Source organism: Macrobrachium rosenbergii, chromosome 52 (genome assembly GCF_040412425.1).
Source record: "Macrobrachium rosenbergii isolate ZJJX-2024 chromosome 52, ASM4041242v1, whole genome shotgun sequence".
In the NCBI taxonomy this organism is placed as follows: Eukaryota; Metazoa; Arthropoda; class Malacostraca; order Decapoda; family Palaemonidae; genus Macrobrachium; species Macrobrachium rosenbergii.
In genome coordinates this window covers 23,223,232-23,251,221 of record NC_089792.1, presented here as the reverse complement: position 1 = coordinate 23,251,221, position 27,990 = coordinate 23,223,232, and the positions used below count along the sequence as shown (strand labels likewise).

Here is a 27,990-nt window from a genome sequence, read left to right as displayed (position 1 = left end):
CTCATTTTTGAAGCTGCATTCAAGAATTGGTGCTTTATAAGAAGACACGCTTTCTTTTGAATCAGTATTCCTTAGATATCGTGAAAACACTTCAGCTGAGATCTTTCTCGAGAACTGGTTACGTTTTCAGCGTGTTCTTTAGTTTCAGTAAAGTATTAGGAAATTTTGCCATTTTCAATATAGTTCTCTACAACATGGTTTCAGTTTGCTTCCTGTCTCCTTTTGAAAAGGAGCAAAAACCATATCATGTAAAGTACACGATTTTTTTTTTTTTTTTTGAAATGTGTGTGAGAATTGGCTGGCGTGAGAAGATTGCAACTAATCCAAAATGGACTGATTTATCGTAGTGACTTCTAGTTTCCTTTTCAGTGAATTTTCAATTAACGTCATATCTTGTCTTCTTATGAAGCACACAATGAACTCTGTTGATCAGTGTAAAGTGTCAGATGTTAAGGCATTGATGTGTTCAGAGGTATGACGGTAGTTTTCCATGTTTTAACGAGCTTCCACTGATAGTTGTGTCTATTTACAGTACTTGCATAAAAGAAAAATCTAATAAAGGTATAGCCAGATATAGAAATAAAAAGGGATACATGCAGTTCCTATTAAACGGAAACTGTTTAAGACCGTGTGGCATGAAAATCAAACAATTCGATTTTACTTGTTATACTACATATGGTCAATATAAGCAGATTCTCACCTTGTCCTGCTGCATATAGATGCATTCATATCCACTTCAGATGCCCTTCAAAAATCGTATAAGTGAATAGCATGTCTCTGTTACCAACACTTGATGTTTTTTTTATTTTCAATATATGTATGTGTGTAGCTTTTTCATATATGGTGTAGGTTGTCAGTAGTTCCCGCAAGAATTGATTATCCAGGACATAAAGAATGTTTCAAACATGACGTCATATCTCTGAACATGGTAAAGACAAGAGGGCGTCACGGGAAAAGTTAATGCAGCTTTTGTTTCCGTCGTTCATCAAAGAAAATCCTCGGATTCGTGTCCGAGAGTTGACAGTAATGGCTTGCATTAACCTGGTAAATATCCCAGAGCCCTCCCTTATTTGTGTGTCGTCAGTTGTGAGAAGAGTAAGGTCAGTGTTGATTAATTTGCTTCTGTTTCCTAAATACTGAGAGTGATTATGAGATGCTTTTGCTGTCTTGTTTGATGCTTTGCATGCTTTTATTATTATTGATATTATTTTCTGTAGATTAGTTGAATGTTATACCTTTGTTGTTTGAGGGTCACTTAACATCTAAAAAGTCATTGCTTTACCTTCTTCCGGTAATTCAATTTAGGAGACCTGGAAAAGTGTTAAAATGATTTATAACCATTTAGCAGTAATGCCAAATAAGGTTGCTTTTATTGGTAATTCCTGATTGGAAAATAATCATCTCACAGCTATTTAAATTAAGCTATCATGTTATATGGCACATTAAAGCTATCTGATGCACAAAACTCCTAAAAGTTTTAATGCTGCGTGATTAATATTGGTGGATAAGTCTAAATTTTCTTCATTGTCTCCCTCGTAATTAGATGACTTCGTGTGTTTAAAGAAGTGGGCATAAAAAGGATAAGACTTTTGTAACTTGATTGAGGTAGCTCTCAAAGAAAGCTCTAGTTTAATTTTCTGTTAAGTAAAGTCGACTTTCAGGTTTTGACATTTGGTCGTTTGACACAAAATTTAAAGACGGGGACAGTTAATGATTTATAGTGATTTCACTGGGTGCATTAAGTTCCCTTTGAAGATTTCACGCTATAACTTAAGTTATGCTTTGAAAGTTTCAGTTGTACCACTATTACTACTACTTTACATGTACATTAAGACCTACAGCGATTAGACTGGAAGTATTTTTTGTACAGCCCTGCAATTACGCACATCAGTTCAGCTGTAGTGGTTAAATGCACAGTGTGAAGGCAGTTTAGAGCTAGAATTGGATTGCAAATGCTGTAGAATTTCACAAATATTGTAAATATTTTTTTATGCTTTTGTTGTGCTCATACAAGAAATGCTAGATACGTTTCCTGACTTCGTAGAGAGGAAAACAAGAATGAATCTTGAATCTCAACACCTAGAGGTACCTTGCTGAACTAAGATTACCTGTGAATAGCTAAATTAATCCTGTTGAGCAGTTTTTGACAGGATTCTGTATGCTTCAATTAGTACAGAGAGTATGACATCAAAGTTTTGTTTGCAGAATTATTGCTTTAAAAAGAATAATGTTTTAATACTTTTATTTAAGAAGATTTGACAAAAGCCATATGCTTTCTGTACACTTTTCGCTCGATATTACAATTGGGGCATGCTCTACATCACATATCGAGAATTAACTGTCAAAAATGTTTCTTCACCTTCTTCCTCTTGTAGTAGTTGGTAAGGCTTGTGTGTATTCATGTATATATTCTGGTAATTTACGTTAGCTTTTATGCTCTTGCGCTTTTATATTTGAAGCTTATGGAATTGGGGTGAAAATTTAAGATGAATGTTATTTGCATGCATGAATAAAGCATATAACATTTTTTTTCTGTCTGCTTAAGAAATAGTACTTTTTTTGTGGAGAAATTGGAACATAACATAATATTTTCTTATGTAAACTGTAAAGGCATTTGTTTTTAATAAATTAGAGGAAAGTCCAAAATTGATTGCGAAGCACTGCAAATGGAAGACAATGAAATATTTGTACTTGAAAAAAATCCAAGTTGTTGGAGTATTATCATTGTTCATGTGTTTTCAGGCAAACTGCGTGGCGATGACTATGGCATAATGTCTCCATTGCGAGGTCGAAGTCCAAGTCGACGTCGTGAACCTTTCCCTCCACGACCATGGGAGAGAGATATCCGTTCTGCCTCCAACAGCCCAGATCGTCATTACATAACAACCAGACTGGATACACGTTCACGCAGCCCATCCCCACACACTGGACTGACGGGAACTGCTGGTCGGCGAGGTCGAACATTAGAATACTATGGCACAGCTTCCCTAGATCGTCGATCACGCAGTCCTTCCCCACATCAGCGTGCAGGCTCCAGTTACCCAACCATACCTCAGCGTCGTGGAGCAGGACGACGGTTACCCCCCACTCCTAACAAACCATCAACTCTTCATTTAGGTCCACCTTCATCTCAACCTCCAACTGGCCATCCAGGGCCAGGTCATCACACTCTTTCTAGTGCCAAGTCGCCGACAAGATCACAACCCATCAATTTCCCTAAACTAAATGCCTCGCCCACACATGTGCCCAAATTAGAAATGCCACCAGTGTTCCGAGAAAGAAGGACTCCACCAGTGACAGAGGGGAGTGCTAGACCTCGTGTGGCCCCGTCAGGGAAAGTTTTACCCCCAGGTGCACTCCGCCGCCCACCTATGGCACCAATTAGAGACCAATATCCATATGAACGGCGACCTGAGGAACCACTTAGTTTTGAACAAGCAGTGGCCATCGGGCGGGGCACCCGTCAACTGCCCTCACCAGCAGTGCCTAATGGGTACAAACCAGGGCGGGAGCGAGCGGTACCGAGATTACCAGCTCCTGTCGGACCACCAGGTGGTGGGCCGCCTCGTAGAGGGGCCCCAGGTGTACGCCATAGTGACAGTGACGAGGATGATTGGTGCTAGTGGTTCCCACAGGGCGACGTGGGCCCCCACTGCCCTCAGACTGGTGGCAGTGGGGCCGACGGCACCCTGACTAGCAGTGCCTAGGATTAGAGAGGAGCACAGGACCTGGGCAGGGGAGGCATTGTAGTCACAAATGTATTGTGGCTTTTCTTCATGTTTGTTTTGTACCATATCCCCTACAAGTGCTTTATTTAAAACATAAAACAAATGTTCTTTGAAATCTGTGATATTTTAATATCACCATTATTGTAGCTCTCAGATGTGAGAGTTGTATGAATATCAAAAGGATCAGAATGAGATATGTCATTCCACTTTGTCTGTCAGTTTAGTCATTGTTCATTAGATGTAGTCTTGAGTACCAATTTGTTACCTTTTTCTTCTGGTTTTGATAACTAGTCAGTTAGTAGTATTTAACATTTGCTATGGAGACTTTGGTTCTCCCTGTCTTATCTCACACGACAAGAAAAAGCATTTGCCTGCCAAAGCTCTTGTGCTGGTATATTTCAAGCATGAGAAGATGCACCATGTAGGGCATCTCTTATTGCTGTCCTTCACATTCCTAGCCGTGCAGGTCTTGGGTTGTATTTTGGAAATACTTTAGTCCATTTTTGCCCTTGTGATATACTTACAACCTTTTGGTGCATGAAATAGATATTATATTATTTTTACACATACAATTTGTTGGCTGTTTCTAGTTGCAAGAGTTCAGATGTTAATGTAGGGAAGTCATATTAGTGAAGACATTAACTGCATCTTTGTTTGCAATTGTATTATGAGGGTATTGATAGACATAAGAATTGCCAGAATACCATCTCTTGTTATACTCATAGTTTTAATCTTCAGTGGACTGTGGTGCCTTTTGTATCTCATGTCCACATCGAAGGCATGTCCAGTATTGGCGAGGGGGGCAGTGTGCCTGTGGTGACCCCCTCCCTGCTTTCCTGCCCCATTGTACACCAAATCATCAATTCATTTGATTTTCTATTGAGATGATCTGTTATATATAGTTCAGATTAATTTTGTTGTAAAAATGTGAATAGAAATCTATGAATTATTAATAAGTTGAGATTTGATAGAGTTGTTATTTTAAAGTTGATTGAATAATGGGAAATTTTATCATCAGAGATATAAAATCACCTTATCAATTGTTATCAGTGAAAATATTCCAGGTATCTATGGAACATTAATAAATTGGTCATCATGAATTCGTACTGAAACAAGATTTGTTCAAATGAACCAACGTCAGTTGCAGGACAATTCTGTTTTTAAAGTATACTGGAAAGATGAGCTTGGTTAGGGGTATGCTATCATTTAGTAAAGTAACAACCTTACCATTTTGACCTTTTGTATGAAACGTCCTGCCTTATGTGAATTGGCCCTTGTGGTGGGAGAGGGCCAGATATAGCACCTAGGAGCAGTGGTTGAGATGATTTGAATATCTACAGGAATTTAGATAAGCTCAGAAGTTGAAAGGAGCAGTTGGGCGTCGTGGGTCAGACCAATTATGAACTAGCTGTGAAAACTGATTAATTTTACGTGTTTTTTGGATGAGAGTACGCCCTCATCCAATTAATGGGTTGTATTATTCAGAGTACTTCTGATTGAACAGAAGTTGTTTAAATGCCTCATGAAGTGCAGTACAGGGATCCTTATTTTGTATAAGAAGTCCCATAGTATATAATTAAATGATTGCTATGTAATCTGATATGGGTTTGAGCCATAGACCCCAACATAGTTGAGCCATTTCAGCTGTATAGAAATGATAAAGCATTTAGCATGCCTTAGTCCACAAAATTAGATAATTAGTGCTACATCATGAAAATTTCAATTGGTTTATTCACACTCTGAACATGAGGCTATTATCCGCAAGTTCCATAAGAATTAACAGGGAAGTATGGGTACCATTCTCACATTGAATTAGGGTTAACTGAATACAAAATCGCTCTCGTTTCAGTCTGCAGCTTCCCGTAGTAACTGCGAATATCCAAATCATCATCTATCTGCAAATCCATAAGTGCATTTTTGTATATTATTGTAGTATCACCTCCTGTAGTGTTTCACAGTATCCATCCTGCTACCATGATTATACTGTTTGAGGATGAAGATTGTTTGAATCTTAGTATTCAATTAGTAAGAATTTTAAATTGTGTGAAATTCCTAGAAAATACAGTGCAGTCTTAATAATGTATTTAGTTGGGATCAATTTTTTAATGTATTTTTAGTACAGTGTATTTTTTTTATTGAATTGCTGTACTTTTATTGTTATTTTGACAGCCAAATGTCACATAAGGTAGAATGCCCAGTCTTTCACTAGTGTGTAACTTGTAGATGGAATTTTCAGTGAAAGTGATAAATTGATTTGGGGTTTATAGATGTGCAACAGCTATGAGCTATGGTTTATAAATGTTCTACATTTCTCTTTTTTTCGTTTCGAAAATCTGTCGAGCAAAATAATGACGTATAATTTCATCAAATTTGTCAAACAGTCAGTGCCAGACTATGATATTCTACCAAATGTGTAAACTTGACCTACATCCCTATGACTGAAATAAATTGGGGTGCATTCTTTGGGGACAAAATATATTCTGTTTTTGTTTTGTTTATGTTTGATTCTGTTAAATTGCATTTGGAATCACTTAGTAGTATATATACAGTAGGAGGTTTACATGTAGACCATATATATATATATACATTTTATTACTTTCTTTTTCCGAGAGGGAGGGGGGAAATGTAAGGTGAGAGATGGCGTTGTGGTATTTTGCCCTAAAATGATCGTTTTTGAACGGTAAGAGGTAAGTCCTAAGTGCATAGTGATGCATCTGTTGACCAAGGTTATTACCCTAGAACAGTGAAAATAGATTTTTAGATTTGCAGAATACAGTAGGGTGTAATAGAATATTTTGTATCTCTATCAAGAACACATTTTGGCAATGTGACGCTGTATGTCATTGCTTCATAACATTATCTTGTGTTGAGGATCGTTTCGTCTTATATTTGCTGTGGAAATCATTCAGATTCCATAACCAACTCCTAAGCTTCTGTTGAATCAAACATAAAGAGGCCAATAACAGAAATTGTCTTGCTCTGCAAAATGCAGCTCATCCTCTAGGAAGATTTGGCTGTCATTTACAAATGAATGTCATCAGTATGAAGCATATTAACAAAAGTAAAGTTTTCACCTTCATCTCATCTCATTATGAAATCTATTATTGCCCAAAATGCCAATGTAAAAGTGTTCCAATATTTATATTCTTCAGCTGAAATGCACAGAGACTTTATTGTATCTATCCCTAAAACTCTAACATTTTCGTACATGCTTAATGTTTCAGTAATTACCTATTGTTTAAAATTTCCACCTTAAAACTTGAATGAAAATCCCAGTTACAAATGAGATTGATATATATACATAGGAATATGTATGCAGTATATATATAATATATATAAATACATTATATGAAGTATAAACCATTGATCTAACTAAAAATTCAGTATATATCACATACAAATGGCGGTAATCATTTAAAAGTTCACAGTTTCAGTACATTTGTATTCTGTAGTTATATGCCAGCGATGGCCGTAACTGCAGTGCGACCACACATCTTCCGCAGTCCATGTGCGGTCCGAGCACTGTCCAGCCTGCAGCCGCATAGTGGTCTGCAGCCCATACATATACTGTTTTCTACTTGAAAATAATAATGTACATGTGAATAGTATCATATGACAATTCTTGGGCATCTTTTGAGTGTTATCAATCAGCAGCTTTGAAAATTTGATATATGTTTGTGCTAAAAAAGACAGAATATCAGTTGAATGAAAAGAGACATAAATCAATGAACAGCATTTAAAAGATCTTCAAGAATTTTTGTATGAGAAACCTTTATAGCCACTTACCTCTAGTGCATGAACAGTTTCAAATGACCGATATTATTAATCATTTGATCAGTTTAATTACCATAGCTTTTGGTATTTAAAAAGTATAATAGGCAGTCGGTTAATCAAGTTTAAATTAGCCCAAGACTGTTGAAGATAACTACAAACCTCTTTATTCCCTGTAATGAAACCCTTGAAGCAAGAGTGGCCCCCAAATGCAGGCCTTTTCTCTAGAAGAATGCAAAGAGTAATTGCATATTCTTTGCATTATCGTGTGTGCCTTCAGTCACTTCAGTTTTTCCTCTTTGCCTGTCATTATTACATGACGAGATCTGAAAGAGGGAGCTTGCAGCGGTAAATGCCACAAGGTTCAGTTTTGACCCTCAGTCCTTTGTATGTTGAAAAAAAGTGAACCACACGGGATCTAGATAGCTCCCTTTTCACCATCCCGTCAGCCATACAATATAGAATGCAGGAAGCATTACTTTATCAAGGTCTTTAACTGGTTTTATAAGAAAGTCTTATGTGCATAAAGCAGTTTCGTGGAGCATCCAACCAAGAGAGCATCAAGCATCATTTGTATGGGAGATCTTGTTCAACTAGTGCTAATGATTTTAATGCTTTTGGTTGCCTGTGCAGACACAGCTGATTGCTTTGTGAACAAAGGATGATACAAAGAAACAGCATAGCTCTTATGTTTTGAAAGAGCTGATGATATTGTGCTGAGACTGCCATGTTAAGTTTCAATGTTTCCTCCAAGTTTGTGGAGAGGAAGTATGAATGATAATAATTATTATAGTAAATGAATAATTATAATAACGATAATTTGACAGTATACTGTATAAAGTTTAAAAATGTAACCTAATGCCAAATTGAGACTTTTTGATGTTTCTGGCTATTCCCTCTTGTAAGTACCAATTGAGCATTCCTAAATTATGAAAATATTTTAACGAACTGTACACTTGTTGTTGATTGTATTTTTTTTTTTAAAGTGGAAGGTTTCGAAAATCCAAACATACAATTTGTTAGGGGCATATGTGCATCAGTTCTTACCACGGAAAATACTGTCTTCTGGAATATGGATTGTTTTGTGAATCTGAAGAAAAATGAAGTTATGTATATGTATTGCTTTTAAAAAGATATGCATAGTGTTTATAGGTAAAGAAGCAAGTAAACAACTTGAAAACATAAGAGAATTTTGCAAGGCAACAACTAACCAATCATAACTGGTAATGCCATGATTTCTTGTTTTGATTGGTTAGAATTGCTAAGGAAAACGTCCAAACTTGCATTTTCAATGAAATTCCTTCTCGTTGCTTTTTTTTTTAATTGAATTTCCAAACCTCCACTTTGGAAATTCGGTGATGACGTCATGAACTGTGTGACTTCATAACTTTGTTGTACCCGCTCACTCGATTATGTATAGCACATTACCCGGTAGATGTTTTTGAAGAGAATTTTATACAAGTTCGTTTTCCTACAATAAATGAAGCAAAGTGAGGTATAGTGCTAGTGACTACGGCGGTGTGGTTTAACCTAAAACATTTTCTGCCTTCATCCAGAACTTACTTTAAGGACTGGCTTCACAAAACTCTCACTGGAAGGTTTTCCTGTGAAACCCCTTTTTTAAGAATATTAGTAGAACAGGAAGAGCAGTCTTGTTAGAATTTTGTGAAGCTGGTTCTTACTTTATATCTGGTAGTATTCATGACTAGAGAATTTTTAAGGGCAGAAGTAAAATTACAAGCAGTGTATGTCAACCGAATATAAGATTTTTTCCATTCCTACCTTCTAACCAAGTACTCTCTCTCACTAAAGGTTTTCATACTGTATGCGTGGTCAGGTCTGTACAGGATTATATTGTCTCAAATAAACATTTTATCAATATGCATTGTTTAAAGGTTGATTTTGTTTCCTTTACATACCCTTGGCTGTCACACAGATAAAGTTCGTTACAGTATTATATCCACTACGAAGACACCTGTAATTCGTACTGGGTTACATATAAGTCTCTGAGGGCACATACATCATATCATTCATTATAACCTCATATTATTCAACTTGACATTAGTAACCCTCATACTTTTTGCACGCATGACCCTTGGATATTTGATACCTGCTTCACATCTTGAGTGTAGATACTGTGATTCATTTCTATAATAAAAAGCTCTCTTGTAACTGGCTCATTTTCAACCAGTAGTGAATGTCATGTCTTTAACTGAATTCCTTTGGGATATATATATACTGTATATAATTATATATATATATATATATATATATATATATATATATATATATATATATATATATATATATATATAGTCTATCCCCTGTATTCACAGGGGATGCGTACACAACCTCCATGAATACTTGACGCCCCTTCAGAAACGCTTATAACTGCCTATTTTGATATTTCAAACACCAAAAACCCCTCAAAAATGCTTATACCTGAGTATTATAATAGTTTTTTTTACAAAAAGTGCATTTAGTCACGAAAATTATATGAAAATACAGTAATTAGTGAATATTTATCTTTGAAAATACTGAAAATAGGCGAATTTTCTGTGAATGTATGTATATGTTCCACAGAAAAAAACACACATAGGTGAAAGCCATGAATCCAGAACCACGAGTAGGCAGGGGACCACTGTATATATACATATATATATATATATATATATATATACATATATATAATATATATATATATATATTTATATATATATATATATATTTATATATTATATATATATATATATATATATATATATATATTATATATATATATATATATATATATATATATATAATATCCTTGTTTCAACCACTCAAAGTCACTTTAGTACTAATTCATATCCTCGGCACTGAATTTTGGTATTACTTCAGTTTTCACCTTGTTCACAATCATAATCATTTCTTCATTTCCACATTTGATCATAGTTGCCTTTATGCTGTTGCTACTACTTTTAATTAAATCAGCCTTGCTTTCTTATTCCTCTTTTGTAAACAGTATAAAGTACTTTACTTATAAATGAATGCAGTAGACCAAGAAATTACATACATTCACTAAATGTGGTTTTGCTCTATGACACAAAAGAAAAATCCATGAAAACGCAAAATGGTCTGCAATTGTTTGTAGATAAGAAACATGCTTTGTTGTTTTAGGACCAGAACACACTAAGTGTATATTATATACACTTTTCCAATTTATGTATTGGCCTTATCGGTAATGTCTCAGACTATTTAGAGATTTGTGTTTTTGTATCTTTATAAAGAAAGTCTTCTGTCTATTAACAATATTGACAAAAGAGTAAAATGAATTAAATATTTATAAACACCAAAGACAAAAGGGTATGAATCTCTTAAGAGGTCCAGTGAGATCCTCATCCCTTAAGTCACTGACCCATCCATGATATCATGTGCTAACAGTGTGTCTGTAAGTTGCAAAATATTTTCTGAATTCAGCAAGGTCTTGGCAACTGGGGATTCTTGCATGACAATATATATATATATATATATATATATATATATATATATATATATATATATATATATATATATATATATATATATATATATATATATATATATATATATATATATATATATATATATATATATATATATTTAGAGATCCGAAGTATCTGTACTAAGGTTTTTCTTGGTATGGCATGCAGTAGTACCGTCAGTAAAGAGGATCCCTACAAGTAGTCTGTGTAAAACAGTGAAACTGACTAAATTAAATTAGCGTATGCAAATAGGCTATAGAAGAAGACAATTTATTTTTGCCTTTTACAAGCTGACTCCAAGTCAAGTGCAAAACTCTGATAATGCGGGTTTATGGAACAAATGTTGTTAACGGAATGACATTTGTTAAAAATAGGGAATTCCTCTGGTATACAATGGTACAAAGAGCGCTCGAGTTCCAAATTTGAGTAAGTTGTCTCGGAATTTACTGTTTTTGAAGAACTCAAGTATTCATTCAATCAGAGAACATGTTTTCAGCCGAGATTAGTAAAACTGTTTGGATGGACAGAATTTCTCTATAATGCCGCCACTAACGTTCAGGTATACCTGCGCAGGTTTGCTTTCACAGTCGACCTGTGCCACACCTTTGGCCTAAATACTATATTCAATATTCACACCTGAAAGCTGTGAACAACGTGCACAGTTTTTTCAGCCTGCGCAAGCGACCTCACAATCGATATAGGCTACCTGCGTCGAAATGAACTGTGCAGGGCACCTGACCGCCAGTGTAGGAAGGCAACCTTTTTTGGTCAGTTCTCCTCTGGTCCTGGGTTGGAGAAAACGTTCAAGTCAGCAACATAAAGTGCTGGGCTTTATTCGGTTTAAAAGTTTGTACCTTCATTAATGATGTATCGGATTTATTCATTTTCAATAATCGATGCAGATGTCAGATTAATATGTATTTATAATTTTGCAATTTTCCGCAGAAAAATCGTGTATAATGAAGGCTACAAGTCTTAGCATCATCCCTGAATGTCCTGGCGAAGGAATGAGCCTAGTCTTCGGCAAGTGAAATTCAAAGACTATCATAACAGAATTAATAAAATCTGTAATTTGAAATTAGTCGAAAAACTAATTGAAATTGAGTCTGCTGGTGACAAAGACTGTGTTGTGGTATTCCTATGAATGTTTATTCATGGTTTTAAATCATATGCTGTATATATGCCAGGTTTTAAGCAGGAATAAAATATTCAATATAGCGAAGTCAATGGACTTGTGGGTTTTTTCCGTAAGAATAGAGTTCATCTTCTGAATGATAATAATAATTAGTATAAAACACGAATGGACTTATTTACGTATATTCATGATTATACATCATGTATGTAATTCAGTTTTAAAATGAGAATAAAATATTCAGCATAGTAATGGAACAAAACAAAGCAGCAGCCGACTGTACACTGTTAACAGCAGATGTTACGATGGGTAACGGCCGCTCCCTCACTGGCAGTATTTTTCTTTGCAATCAGCAAGCCAGTTTTTGCCCAGGGCATCGTCAGGTATACGTGAACGGTAGTGGACATGCGTGGCACTGGAAAACACCCGAAAAGGTTACCCCGCAGGTTACTCATCGTTTGCAGATAGCCTAGAGGGCAGCCATTGACAAAGCAGTGCACCGAACAAAGGTAAGAACTTTCTTAAGTGAAAGTTTAATTACTTCAAGAAAATTGGGCTTTTAACTACATTATAATTATAGGCTATTTCCAAAAAACTTCATCATTTTAACCCTAAAGGTAAGATACAGGGGAAGAAAATACTTTGCTTGTACTGTGCACTATGGATCCTTAGGCTGGAGACCTAGCCTACTCTATAAGAGCATTCGCAAAGGTCAGTACTAGCCTACTAGTGGCAAGAATGCGGGGCAAGAGAACCATCTAGTGAATAACAGAAAAGATACTTTCCGAACATTTAGTGAGGCAAGGGAAGAAAATAGTAATATAACAAATTGATTAGTATCCATACACAAGATACATATTTTTCCTCCAGTTGACAATTGACGTTTTTGGTAATAATTTTTATGACTAACCACTCGTTTTTGTGTTTCTCTCACCCTAATATTTTGATGGGTAACAACAGTGAGAAAAGCATTTTGGGGTTTGAAAACATAGGCCACTGAGTAAAGTGCCCACAGTGGTGACGTCATTAAAAAAAAAGACACATGAGAGGTAGAGGTACCAACATTTTTATTTGTGTTATCACTAACACTGTAAAACCAGTAAACACCCCAAAAATACCAACATAAACGTTCCAGCCTAGAGGTGTTTACTGGCACTTTTGCATCCTATTCGACCTGGAGGTGGGAGGGGCGGGCTTGCCACGAGATGTCTAGACTTAGACCTACCCTGGAGGTAATTGAAGTCGTAGTGGCTGTGTCAAAGGTCACTGGTTTAGTTACAACCGGGCGACAAAATATTACTTTTTAAATTGTTGTAAAGCAAGTAAAATAACATAGAAAACGCCAATTGTTGTTTTAGATTTAGCTGGCACCAGACAGCCGGCTTAGAGCAGCCCGTACCATAATTTTTATGACTAACCACTCGTTTTTGTGTTTCTCTCACCCTACACTATTTTGATGGGTAACAACAGTGAGAAACAGCATTTTGGGGTAAGGAAAAACATAGGCCACTGAGTAAAGTGTCCACAGTGGTGACGTACTAAAAAAAGACACGAGAGGTAGAGGTACAAACATTTTCATTTGTGTTATCACTAAAACTACCAAAACAAAGTGGAAATTATCGTAACTAAACCTAAACCCTTCCAAAGCTAATCTAACCTTGGGTACTGCATCCCATTCGACCTGGGTGATGGGTTCGCTCCCCTAGAGAGTCTAGACTATACTTGTAAGGACGGGATTGAGTGACATACTGGCTGGGTGCTGACTGGTTTATTGGTGGTTCCTTACTGAATGAATGTGCATGTTGTTGTGTTAGATTTAGCTGGCCTTGTGCAGTCTTCGAAGTTATTATTGGCTGGTGCGAGCCGCAAAGTAGCGTCTACACACAGTCAGGGCAAAACAGGTAATGTTTTGGACATCTGTGTTTGTCGGCAGACAAACAGATGGCGATTGTGAGAGACATAATAAACGTAGTGATAAAACTATATCAGTGGAAAGGCCAGGAAATTCCACATATGGCCAATTGCATGAGATTCGAGACAGATTAATTAATACAATGCAGTAGCATAATATATGTGAAATGGCGAGACGTTTGGTGTCTGCAAAAACAGAAATACATCCAGTCTGATACAGAAGATTCGGTGGAACATTACGGGTACATGATTAGAATGCTTGCATGGCGATGTAAGCAGTGGTGATTGTACATAAATCGAGACAACAATGATTAGGGAGAAACAGGCGGAAATATTGTATGGTAGAAGTTGCGTTCCTTGAAAGAGAGAAAATGGGATGCTCTTGATTTTGTCTTGTCCCCTCCGATGGAATGACTCACAGTCGTGTGCTTGAAAGAGACCGCGATCGGTGCGACGCGTCTCTTACATGCTCATCTCAAGCTTGGCTGAGGAAAGTTACTTTGAATGGGTCACATAGTTAGAACTGAAATGTAGAGGGACCTTAAGTAATGCTACAATATAAATAATGCTATGTATATAGTATTTTAAACTATGAACAACATTTATATTACTGTAGTACAATAAATATATTATTGAGGTTTAAGAATTTCTTGTGCTTTCCCCAAGGATTATCTAGTGTAGTATTGATATTGATATATATATATATATATAATATATATATATATATATATATATATATATATATATATGTATGTGTGTGTGTGTGTGTGTGTGTGTGTTTGTGTTATATACAGTATTGATATATATATATATATATATATATATATATATATATATATATATATATATATATATATATATATATATATATATATATATATATATATTTATATATATATATATATATATATATTTATATATATATATATATATATATAATATATATATGTGTATATATTATATATATTATGAGTATTGATGGCTGTAAGTTTACGTTACATATACCTGTTACTTGTTGATGGCTTATCCAGGTCCCGCAACTTCCGAAGTGCTCACAGGAGCTCCATTATTAAATTAACAGTTTATTTATCAGATGTATAATTGATCACACTGCATATTCCACTTTCACTGTTTGATATAATCAGTAAATAAAAGGACCTTGTAACACCCCATCAATATTCGTAAACTAAACATAGAGGGTGAGACTAAGTATTCTACTGAGATGTAAAATAGACTCGGGGAACAATTAACTTATCTCTTCTTATGAGGGAGATGTGGGCGCCAGTTGAGCTCGATATCAACCTCTGGGAGGTGCAACAAAGATAGGCCCCGCAGCTGGGGGTCCCAAGGAAGAGCTGTGATTGATGACCAGATTAATAATGGGATACCCAACTCACTATTGGGAGACGGTGCATAGTAAGGCTTGGAAACACTGCTATGGGGAAAGGCGCCAATTAGACAAAGATGGAATAAACCGGAAAAATACGATCGACATTCCAAATAATAACATTAAGGTTCAAACAAGAAACTGAAAAATATTAGATTAGTCGGAAATTATAAAAGTAACAATGGGAGTAATGTAACCAGAGAGAAGATACCCATAAAAGGGGAGAAGAGGAGCAGGGTCTACCCAGCACCTTGTGCCAATTGCGATGAAGTATATTTTGGTCAGAGAGGCAAATGGTGCCAGGAGAGCGCAACCCAGCATATGCAGAACATTCGCCATTACAACCAAGCATCGGCATGGGCTGAACAATGCAGGAATTACAACCATAACATCAACTAGAAAAATACAGATTTTATATATAACAACAAGAATAAAACATGGAGAACGCTCTCATCGACTCTTTTTGAAAAAAAACGATGGTAGGCAACGCTGGAAACAATTTTGAGGACAAGATTACTTGTGAGACCATTTATCAGAATTTTCAGAAGAACATAAACAAAAACATGGACAGCAAAGGGATAATTCCGAACAACGAAAGATTAAGCATACGGCCTTGGAGATCAAAAAGACTGGAAGGAATGGCAGGAGGATTACAAATAGAAAACAAGAGATGTTGGGTGGAGCACATACATATATACCCAAGTGTAGCTGTTATCTCCTCAGGGCATCGATACCTGAAGAAGAAAACTGTATGTCTTGGAATTTATATGTAAAAGAATCTGGAATCTAAACCATTCCATTTTATTGATGCCTTATATGAGTAATATAAGTTTATATACACAGTGAAGTTTTCTGGCTATATTGTGATATATATATATATATATATATATATATATATATATATATGTATGTATATATATACAGTATATATATATATGTATGTATGTATATATATATATGTATATATATATATATTTATATATATATATGTATATATATATATATATATATATATATATATATATATATATCATATCACATATATCTAGCCAGACAACTTCCACTGTATTTATAAATTCATATTATTCATATAAGGCATCAATAAGACGGAATAGTTTAGTTTCCAGATTCTTCATATATAAAGTACAAAATTTCAAAGACAGTCAGTATATGTATATATATATATATATATATATATATATATATATATATATATATATATATATATATATATATATATATATATATATATATATATATATATATATATTGGATGTTTAATTTTAATTTTTAACTATTATATATATATATATATTTAATATATATATATTTATATATATATATATAATATTATATTATATATATATATATATATATATATATATATATATATATATATATATATAGAGTATATGTATATATTGTAAAAGTTATTTACGGTATCATCTATACTATCACACGAGAGAGTTGTCTAGAGCAGGAAGATATATTTTGAGGCTGATAGTATGATCGGGAGGTAGAAAAACTATGTACGATGTCTCGCTTACTAGCATCATACTATCTTTTTTTTTTTTTTTCAAATGCTGTGAAAAAGTGAGCTCGAGTTAAAAGTAACTCTTAGCAGCAACTAGCATATTGCCAAAGAGTAATGAAACGATAGCTGGTCTTGAAAACGAAATATTTCAGTGGATAAATGCTTCAACTACTGTTGCAGTTATTCACTTCTTTGTAATGTAAAATGAACTGGCTAGCCTTAAGATATCTGTAGATCAGTAAAACCAAGGTTTCCTGATTAACTGATCTTGCCTTATGTTTCTGCTTGGGGGTTCCCTTAAACCCTGAAAACAATTAAGGTCACAGAACGCTACCCCCTGCTAACTAACTTATAAAAAAAAATCTGCTAAAGAGGTCGATAAAAGAGAGAGAGATTTATCAGTCTTGACAATTTTTTCTCCGCCCGTGTGCATTAGAATTAAGTTCGAGGTATACTGATAAAAATTAAAAGTAAACATCCAATAATTTTTACCCGAACAACGTATACTTCTGCTCCATCTTTCTACGGCAAGAAAATTGCAAAGGGATTGCAACTTTGGTTTTCCTATAATAGTGCTTTTGCTCTCGAAATTGTGGTCCTTCGTCTTGATTGCCCAAGTTATTCAGGGTTGAATTCCGATTGACCAAAAGAATAAGTTCAGCAATAACAGTATAACTCCAAAATCCGCTAGAATGTGCGGCAAAAACAGCATAACTCCAGAATCCGCCAATATCACCAGCGGATCCAGAGGGCCCATGGCCCTCCCCCCGAGGCACATACCGCAACCCCCGAAAAATAATGACAAAACAATAATAATGAAGATTTAAATTATAATAACGTAAATGAGAAATATATAAATATGAAAAAATAAAAAATCTTATAGAAATATATATATATACATATGTGTATAATGTGAAAATTTGTGGCACCCATGAAATTTTCTAGACCCGCTAGTGGCCAATATATGAGGGCAATAACAGCATAACTCCAAAATATCCGGGTAGTGACTGTATAACTTCAAAATCCGCAAAAATATTCGAGCAATACCAGTAGAACTCCAAAATCCGCTAAGATATGCGCCGTTGCGCAGTTCCTACCCATGCATTATTCAGCAAGTATTGGCTGCGTGGTAAGCTATGCAGCGTACTGTAGATTGCTATTTCCTTTAAAAGATAAAAAAGGAATAAGTCTGTATGCATATAAAATATTCATATTCCTCTTCAGTAACACATTGTATAAAAAGTTTATTCCAAAAATTTTTAACTTAAAAATTTCATTCTGTTAAGAAACTTTACAGAATTTCTAACACAGCTTTCACAAACCTTTATCATCATCGTTGCCTTGGCGTCGAGATTAGATATAAGACAGAGCCCGACTATTTAAAGTGCTCCAGATTAGGGAACTATCCTGCGTGACGTTTATCATATGTTTAATATTAAGGTGGTTTTTGTCTGTCACAATTGCTGCAGACTTCAACATAGGCCCTCACTGTTTCTTCTGTTAACCTACAATATTTCTTATAATCAACAGTGTATTTTGTATATATCACCACTTGCTAAGTACGACTTATTTCCTTTTCATGTGCTGACACCTTTGGAGCATCAGTGCCGTCAGTAGCTGTCATTTTTGGAAGGGTAATTTAGTTTTGTTTTAATACTTCACGCCTCTTTCTCAGTTTCGAATGTTATTATTAGTTATTATTATATGTTGATACTGATACCCATTTGTGGCACTCTATTTATAGGTTAATAATGATCCAGTAACTGCATGTGCCTGTGTTTGGTTAAATGTAACAGTAAGTGTTAACTGGGTTTCAAAGGTCCTCCATGCTAAAGAGTAGGAAAACTCCATTTTCTGGATTTACAGTTGGTCACCCACGTATAACACATGGGTTTTCATGAGCTAACCTACATTGTGTGCTGGCTGAATTGTTCCAAGCTTTACGACTTAAGTTTTTATTTATTTTTTAGTGCCAGAACGTGGGTGGTAATTACTTTCTTTTTGGGCATCTAGAAGACTGTTGTGTGTAAACCAAATAAATTTAAATTTGTTTCTTAGTACATTTTCTTGATAGCAATACAATCTCTTGCAATTTTTACCATATTTTCTAATGATATTCAATTAACTAATGTAAGAGTTTACGGACCGAATGCATGTTTTATGGTAAAATTCAGTCAGGGTGTTCCATTTTCTACTATTAATAATTCAAATTAAAGAAAGCACGATGATCAGTAGTAGTATACCAAAACCTTTTATAAATCAATCAGGCAGTCAGAACATCATGCAAAAATACACAAAATATGCATTGCCATCATAGTACTGTTTACATAAACGAAGGAAAACCGTGAAGCCTATTATCGGTTTTAACGAGTGCGACAACAGTCAACAGTTAGCTGTCATTTCAGTGCAAACCGGGAAAGATACAAGCAGCGTATAATTTTTTTGTCCTCCTTAATTACGGAATGTTAAATTTCAATTTTCCGTTGTCTCGTTAATATTTTAAAACCAGAAAAAAATGTGACAGAATCAACATTTCATTCCGGGAATGGTAGAATATTTCCAAAGGAATGCTACACAACATTCTACCGTAAGTAGTAAAACCAGCCATCTTTGTTTGTTTACTTTGACTCGACAAGTTGGACAATTCTGTGTAAGGTATAGAAACCCAAGTAGTTTATAATTATATTCTTGATGGATATCTTTGTATGAAATTGTACTTGTTTTAGTGTTTTGTCTCTAGCATACTTTCATCCGTTTGTTTTAGGAGCCACCAGAGAAGGCCCTAGAATATTTAATGTGATCTTGGCGGCCTATAGAGAGAATGGCAGATGAGGCCGCAAGACGACGCGAGCTTCGCAGACGACGCATTTTAGAAAATGCCGAGGAAAGAAAGAGGAAGATTTTTGGCACATCTTCAAATGCTGTCGTCGATACCAGTAAAGGTAAATTTAAGCGAGACAAACAATTAGCAGGACTAGACTAGGCTAGCGTAGTTGGTATGTCAGAGGGAATACGACCTAGCCTAACCGGACCTACCTTTACCTAACCTTATCCAGGCCTTAGTGCCCTCACTTGGCCGCGGGATCCTGTCCCTTCCCCCACCTCCAAGTGACATTGAACATCTTCATGAAGCATAGGCCTGACTTGCCTGGGAAGTTTTTTGTTCAAACAAGTACCTAGGCTAGTACTTACGGGTAGGTATTATTTTGTCATAAACCATTACTTGAGATTGGAGTTTTAATGTTGTGATCTTAAGTCTCCTTTTGGTCAATGTCCAGAACAACTCCGCGGTGAGATATAAGAAAATAGGTCACACTTTAATTCTCACAATATAAAGAATGAAACTTTGTCTCTAAATAATTTTTGAGGAGATTCACCATCTGATATTGATTATCTAACTGCATCCTCGGTCTTACTGGAGTTAGTTCGAAATGAGGTTTTTGCTGTAATGTTTCTGAAAGAGTGTAATGTTTCTCAGAAAACTAGTTCTCATTGAATGATTTTCACTTTGACTTATAAGGTTAGATAATACTTGCCCCAACCTCCATAGCCACATATGGCAAAATTGTGTGTTTCTCACTGCAGCATGGTCACAAAACGCTTTAAATATGAAAAATATTGCATTTTACTTTTAATTTTGGTACTTTATGCATGCGGAGTTCTTCTGGACATTCACCCTCCTTTTCATGGTTAGTACAAAGTTCATGCTCACATCTGTGGCAAAATTACAGGATAAAATTGCAGACTAGCCTACTATGGCCCTCTAGTCCGTCAAATACATGTTTATGTAAATTCATTTATGTTAACACTCACAGGAATGGGGTGAGCTCCCAGTCAGATTTTTTTTGTTGAAGTTCATTCTGGGTAACCACGAATTACATATCTGGAAGTCTTCTCTCTTGGAATTGTGGGCTCATGATAAAATTCTGAAACGCATCGTGCTTACCCCATACTAATATGGGAACAAAAGCACGTTAAAATACAAGAAGATTGCTGTCGGTTGGTATTACTTTATAATTTGCCAATACATGCTATGGAATTGTAACCTACATTTTATAAGAGAGCTCTTCATTCTCGTTATTTTGAATATGGTAAACACTGTGCGCAAAGGATAAATAAAAAATTAATCAAATTGCTAACTTAAGAGTACCACCCCCTCATACCTAATGCGCAAATTCAACCAGTAAAACACCCCTAGGTTACGCGTAGGCTGGTATTTCGAGGTTCTTTTAGTGCCCTAACATTTTTTCTAGCTTATTATTTTTGCATGAAAATCCCAAAATGGTTTTTCTTGCAAAAATGGCTGGCTGGAGTCTTATTGGCAATTTATAAAATTTACTGTTTTGTTATAAGTTTACAAATTATATATATGGGATTTTGGAAACCAGGCCTTCCTTGAAAAAACTGGCTTTGGTTTTTAGTTAATGTAACTCTTGGTTCAGCTCTGTTCTTCTTGCTTCTTGTTTGTTCTTACACGATATACAAACCATTGGTCCTTCACTTTAGAATTACTTACAGCGGAGTTGGAAATGGCCATTAAAACTCTAGAACAAGGTGGTTAAGCAGTAATTACTGTCCAGTAGGCAGGGGTCCCGCCTGACCAGATGTAAAAATTCTTAATTGGTTTCGCCGTCATGCTGTGTGCATGCTTTGTGAGCTCTTTCCAGATTTCATGTTAACCCTCTTCTTTCCTGGTGATCTTTTATGTTTTGTGTATATATTGTGTGTTTGATATTATGTAATATACAAACCCATGATTTTGATGGCCTTGCAGTAAGGTTGTTATTTCCCAGTGTGTGTTTCTTGGGGTCAGTGGCCACTGGCGTAAATTTTTGCTTCCCCTATCCTTTGGGCCTCACGCCCTCCGCTCCTTGTATGGGAGTGTGACTGCAAATTTCTGTTTTGTGCAAGTGTTGCTCTTTGCCGCATGCACCGAGGGCAGCTTTGCCGGCAGGAACTTTATTGAGAAGGGTTGCCGGACATCGTCAGAAGGTTGTTCACCTCCGACGGCACCCTTGGTGACTGCCCTTTCATTCCTTCCGTTGCTTCCCTTATGGCCTCTCCTTTATCCTCTTCTCTTGCTTGTCGAGCAATGGTCGGCGGGGGGCGGGGGTCGGCAACCTCTTCTCAGGGGCCTCCTTTTCATAGGACAATCCCCCTCAGAGCAATACGAGTCTCCCTTTACTAATCTTTTTCGCTTTTTTCTCGAGGTTGACAGCGAGCATCATAAGGTGCAGCTGAAGTTCCCATGGCAGGAAAACTGCCCTTATAAAGTGGATACTTCGACGACTGCCACGGTGACAGTAATGGCTAAGATCCCTATGTCAGTGTCAACACTGTGCTGTGACAAGGGGGACCAACCGCTGTTTGTTCCCTGGCACTCCTGTATGCTGTGCCACTGCCTCCTGTTGTACCTGTGGTCCCGTCTACTACTGCTGTGCCTCTTGTCTTTTTGCTCCTGTTGCCCTGGCAGCCAGTCACTGGCCGCCTTTGTTTCGGATGAGCCTAGCCACCTGGTTGCCCTGTCACATCTGGGTTGATGTTCCTGAAAGCTCCTGCCAGCCAGGCTACTCCTGTCAGGCTCTCCCGCCTCGCTGCCTGGCCACCTGCTAAGCTCCCAGTGTTCCTGTTTCGCCTGGGGCGCTTGCACTCTTGATTCTAGATAGCCCGCAGTTCTCGTGGTTTCCTGGACCACCATCCCTGTAGATGTCAGAGAAGAGATCGAGAAGAAGTCCTGTGAGATGTAGTCGCTGCCTTGAACTTGATCTTCGGGATTTGAAGGTTCTGGCTGCCTTCTCCCCTCTTCTGAGGTTTGTCGGCCACAAGAGGAAGGCTGCCTCTCTCCTCCTACAGTTCCGCCATGAGGCTTCTATGGGGCCACTCCTTGACAGGGAGGCAGTGGGATCTCCCGTTGACTCTCCTGGCCTTCAGGCTCGGGAACTGAATCGCTCACCCCAGGGTCTTGCATTTCAGGAGTCACGGGCACGCAGACTTCGGTTGCGCTCCCGTTGCCATACTAGGAGTTCTGCTTCTAGACTGGTGCTGTGTCGGGTGCTCAACTTTGTCGAGTCACACTGAGTGCTCAAGAATCTTTGAACTCTCTTGCATCCTGAACCGATGTCGGAGAGACTTCTCACCTTCTTGGTTCAGGCACAGGGTGAGAGAAAGTGTCTTGGTTCTTCCTACCATTACTTAGTTTTGAGTGCTCAGTTCCAAAACAGTGCTCGGTCAGGTTCCCAGCCTGGTGTCTGGGTCCTGAGGGTTCAAGCACCTGGAGAGGTAAGGAGGAGGTTCCCATCAGAGGTCCTACGGGACTTCTGAGGTACCACATCTCTTCAGAGAGGCAGTGCGTTCTCTTTGTTTTGCTCTTCCCAGCCCTTGGGCTCGGGATCCAATTTGCATTCGCCATTGGGGTCTTGTGTCTCGGGGGCCTTGAGTGCGCAACCTTTCGAAGCCACGCTCTTGATTCCAGTTCTTAGAAGTCTGCGTCTAAGACTGTTTCTGCATCTGTCCCTCCTCGGTTTTCTTCGGAAGCTGAGAGGAGCTTACTCCCAAAGATTGTTCTTACAAGATTCCGGAGTCTCACCAGAGCCTGACTTGGGAACCCTCAAGCGCTCGGATTCTGGGATCTTAGCTGACTAGCAAGTCGCTGGCGTCTGAGATCTCTGTGGAATTCTCGGCACTTCCTAAACCATACTAGAGAGTTTGCTCCTCCGGCCCGCTTTAGGCACAGGATTTCCAGAGAATTTGTCGGAATATTTGGATGTCTCTGGCTTCCTACCTGCTTCGCTTGAGTGCTCGATCAGTTCCGAACTCATGTCTCGACCCTGTCTGGCACTTTGCTATAGACAAGAACTTCTCTTTTAAACCTCTTCCCGAGGTGCTTCCGGCCTTGGAGGAGATTAGTGATGTCTTGAGGAAAGCACTATTTCACAGCCAAGCTTTCCTGGTTCGGTTCGGCTCAGCCCTGCTTGCTCGCCCAGCCACCAATCACTTTTACTTGATCAGTTCAGATCAGCTCGGCCCGCTTGCCAGCCCCTGATCGCATCTCGAGACTGGCCCGGCTTGCTCGCCCGGCCCATGATTGCGTTTACTTGATCAGCTTGCATGCCCAGCCCCCGATCATGTCTACGTGATCGACTCAGGTCACTCGGTTTGGTGAACCGAATGCTGTTGAGGCTCTCCTTCCCTCAGGAGACTCAGCTCAAGGGAACTTTTGCTCACTTCAGGTTAGCGGTTTGCAGTGGCATTAGCTTTCTCCCCCCCGCGATTTGCCGTCATTACCTCTGGTTGATGATTGCCTGTGGGCGGCCTCTCCTGCTGGTTCTTCTGGCAGGACAGGTAAGAATGCTTCTCTCCTCTCTTCTTCCCTCAAACCCTTTTGGTTGCTGCCAGAGGAGGCGAGTCGGATAGAGAGGACTCTGATGAGTTTTGTTTCTTCGGAGTTCCGCTATTAGGATTCGAGCAATCTAGGATGGTTTTCTGGGTTCTGGCGTGGTTATCCCTCCAAGGAGAAGTGTTTGGGAGTGTCACGTGCCAGGAGGACTCAAGGGTCTTCTTCGGGATGCAGACACCCTTAATTTTCTTTTTGCAGAGATCTTCACGCCAATTCATCAGCACTATGATCTCAGGGAGATCAGTAACTCCTTGCTTGGGTTTTGTTGTGGCTGCCAGTCCACGCTTGCTATAAGGGCTTTCTCGACCAGATGAATGCTTTTTTCCTGGATAAAGAGTTCATTTTGGTCGAACCAACCAGTCAAGCCCCTTTCCCTTCCTCTTCCTCGACAGAAGCAATTCTTCTCCTCAGAGGGGTCTTATGCCTACTAGCAGATTTCCCGGGCTCTGGCTCCTCCAGACCCAGATCTCTTACTGTTTCTCTTTGCTGTGAAGGGTGTTCCCTCTTGCAACTTGAGATGGCGAACCTGGAAGACACCGCTTGGTGTCCCGCCAGGTAGTCTCCTGATGAATCTGTGATCCTTCACTTTTTCAAGGCTTTGCCTCCTCAGATGCGATCATTCCTGAAGAGGACTCTGCCTTCTAGAGACTGTTCCACTCTGGGCGTGGGTTCACCTACCTGGCACCAGACAGTAACCTGTGGGCAATTCTGGTGCTAAGAAAAGGGACACTGGCCAGATTCCATCTCCAGTTCTGTAAGTCCCGAGTTGTTACATTCCCTGAAGAACGGACCTTGCCTCGGTTCTACCTCCTTCTTTCGCAGAGTAGTTAGATACTGCAGTAGTCAAGGGACGTGCCAGGGCAACTGCGTTGTCCTCCGGGCAATGGCAGGCTGCCCTTCCTCAGCCCCTAAGAAGTTTCAGGCTTCAAAGGGTGCTTGCAGAACACCCAGCCTTCCTCATTCTCTTCTTAGAAAGTGTGCATACGTGCGTCTCTTTCAACCTTCTTTCCAATTGGGAAGAGGGCGGAGGGAGGAGGGGAAGGGAGAATGCTCGGAATGGCCCAAGACCTGGTAATGGATATCCTTCTGTGAAGCATCTGTTTTCTCGGTCTTGGCCATCTTTCACCAAGCTTCCATTCAGTCTCCTCTCCCGTGTTCCTGACTTCGGGAGAAGCCAGCCCCGCTAGGGCTAGTCATCTTCAGTGTCCTGTCGTCACTGTAGAAGCTATCCCCTCAGGCAGCTTTGCCTTCGAATCTCTTCATGGAAATAAGGGCGTTCTGCTTCCAGTTCTTAATCTTTTCCTCTAGAAGGATGAGGGAGGATTTAGGCTGGTGGTTGATCAACAGGAACCTCTGAATATACCTGCACATTTTCCTCGCAACATGCTTCTGTTCTCAGATGCACCGACCAGGTGCACAAGTGTAAGACCGTTGTATTCGAGGTGTGCAACCGGTGACAGTAAGTACCTTCTCATCGATATCCTGGAACTCAGGCAGTTTCTTGGCCTTCCGAGAGTTTCAGGATCGTTTTTGAGATACTCTGTGGTGTTGTTGGGCAACAACACCACATAGTGGCATATGTCAACAAACAAAGAGGGTCTCGTTTCCCTCCGGTTACTTTGAATTTGTGGGTGCTGAGTGAACTGTGGTGCATCAGAGCCAAGCCAGCCAGATACATTTCAGGCTGTGGGATGTATTGGCAGGCAAGCTCAGCTCCTTGGATAGAGTGACGGGAACAGAGAGCTCCCTTCACTCAATTTTTCACATGCCTCATTGTACCAGACCCAGGGACGGCTACGGTGATGCATGCTGACACTGTGGGATACTTCGACGTCTTCATCTTCCATTGGATTTGTATTCGTCGCAAGGGAGTTCAGCAAAGTGTCATTCACCCTGAATTTAGATGAATGCTGGAAGACTTCGCCTTTTGCCCAACATGCTAGCTCTGCTTCTGAGGCACCGAGAAGAGTTCCTCCCTGACCCGACCTTCTGTGCCAATGACACTTGAAGCAGCTCTTCAGGCAGTACAATCCCTTTGCCTTCATGACTTAAAACAGAAGTTTCCTCTGTCTATCATTACCACCCTTCCTATTGCTCTCTATCCTACTCATGCCGCTGGTCTAGGTACAACTGCATTATCTCATATGAATATTGCACACAAATGGATCGTGACAATATTATAAAATATAAACGTGGTCGTACACCATTTGCATTCCAGTAATGTTTGTATTCTCAAAATTATCAGCTGAGTGTATCATACAGTATCATCATCAGGAATACAGAATACACACACACACACAATTTACTGAGTTTAACAGGCATCATTATGAGTGACACAACATGCTGCTGGTTTGGGGATAAATCCACATTTCCCCAAATGAACAAATACACTAGTCGATCATTATTTGTTGTATAGCATTATAAAATATGAACATGTGATCATATGCCATTTGCATTCCGGTAATGTTTACATTCTCAAAATTATCAGGTGAATCCATAGTATAATATCTTCATTGGTAACATAGAACTAATACACACACAAAATTAACATACAGCATTATAAAATGTGAATGCAATCATGCATCATTTGCATTCTGGTAATGTTTTCATTCTCAGTATCCTCATTTTACTGAGTTTCACCAACATTTCCATTGCCAAGAGTCACCAAATGATAGCTGAACGGTACGGACATCCTGACGGCTATTAGTTGCCAAAAAAATGTAGTTCAGCGTTGCTTTTTTTTTTTTGTAAGTTAACAAAGCTTGGTTAAAAATGCAGCTTACCTTTTCTTTTTATAAATGCAATAAATTTTAAATTAAGCTGAATAAAATGTAGTTCAGAGCTAAATTTTTTTGGGGGGGAAATTAACAAACTTGGTTTAAAAATGCAGCTTACCTCCCAACATATATCCTTTTCAGCCTCCAGTATCGAGAATTGTGTACAAATTTTGTAATTATATAAATGTGCTTTAAAGATATTAAACTAACTGTATTGTGCACAGTTTGAATTATACATCTTGAAAGATAAAAAAAAATAAGGTTAGCAAAAATTTTTTGAACAAAGTCATACAGTATGAAGAAAATATCCTAAATATAAATGAAATATATGAGGAACAAAACAGTAAAAAGTGGGAAGTAATAACTATAAAAATCATAGAGATGTTAACCCTTCCTTACTGTCGCGAGTTTACTCTATTTGTGAACCAAGATCATGTAGTTTTTTTTTTTTTTTACAACTAATAATAATTGTGAAGACATAATGAATTTAGGAGATATAAGTCACAGAAAGTTAAGAAATTGACCCGGTTAACTTGGGAATGTAAATGTCATATAAAATGCACTGTATTTTTAAAGAAAATGTTACAGTATGAAGAAAGATTCCAAAGAGATATGATGTGTGAGTAGCAGAATGATGAAAAGGGGATAGCAATCACTAGAGATATCAAAGAGGTAGTAAAAATTACAATACAGTCCACAGAAAATCCCAGGTGACAGAAATCACCCCTAAAACTCCCCTTGTGTTATTGGAATGTCTTGCCAGCCTATCTCTATATAATATATATATATATATATATATATATATATATATATATATATATATATATATATATATATATATATATATATAT

At 37.9% G+C, this 27,990-nt stretch overlaps 1 protein-coding gene and 1 pseudogene across 1 annotated transcript in view; both read left to right on the top strand.

Moving 5' to 3' along the window:
• Positions 1-9,397, top strand: part of LOC136833754 (voltage-dependent calcium channel type A subunit alpha-1-like) — a 1,031,224-nt gene extending 1,021,827 nt beyond the window's left edge. Inside the window, 1 exon segment of the mRNA XM_067095975.1 lies at positions 2,743-9,397. Within this exon segment, the coding sequence (XP_066952076.1) occupies positions 2,743-3,623 (881 nt within the window). The 3' untranslated portion in view covers positions 3,624-9,397.
• Positions 9,398-19,591: 10,194 nt separating this feature from the next.
• The window catches only part of LOC136833751 (uncharacterized), a 97,137-nt pseudogene continuing 88,738 nt past the window's right edge, over positions 19,592-27,990 (top strand).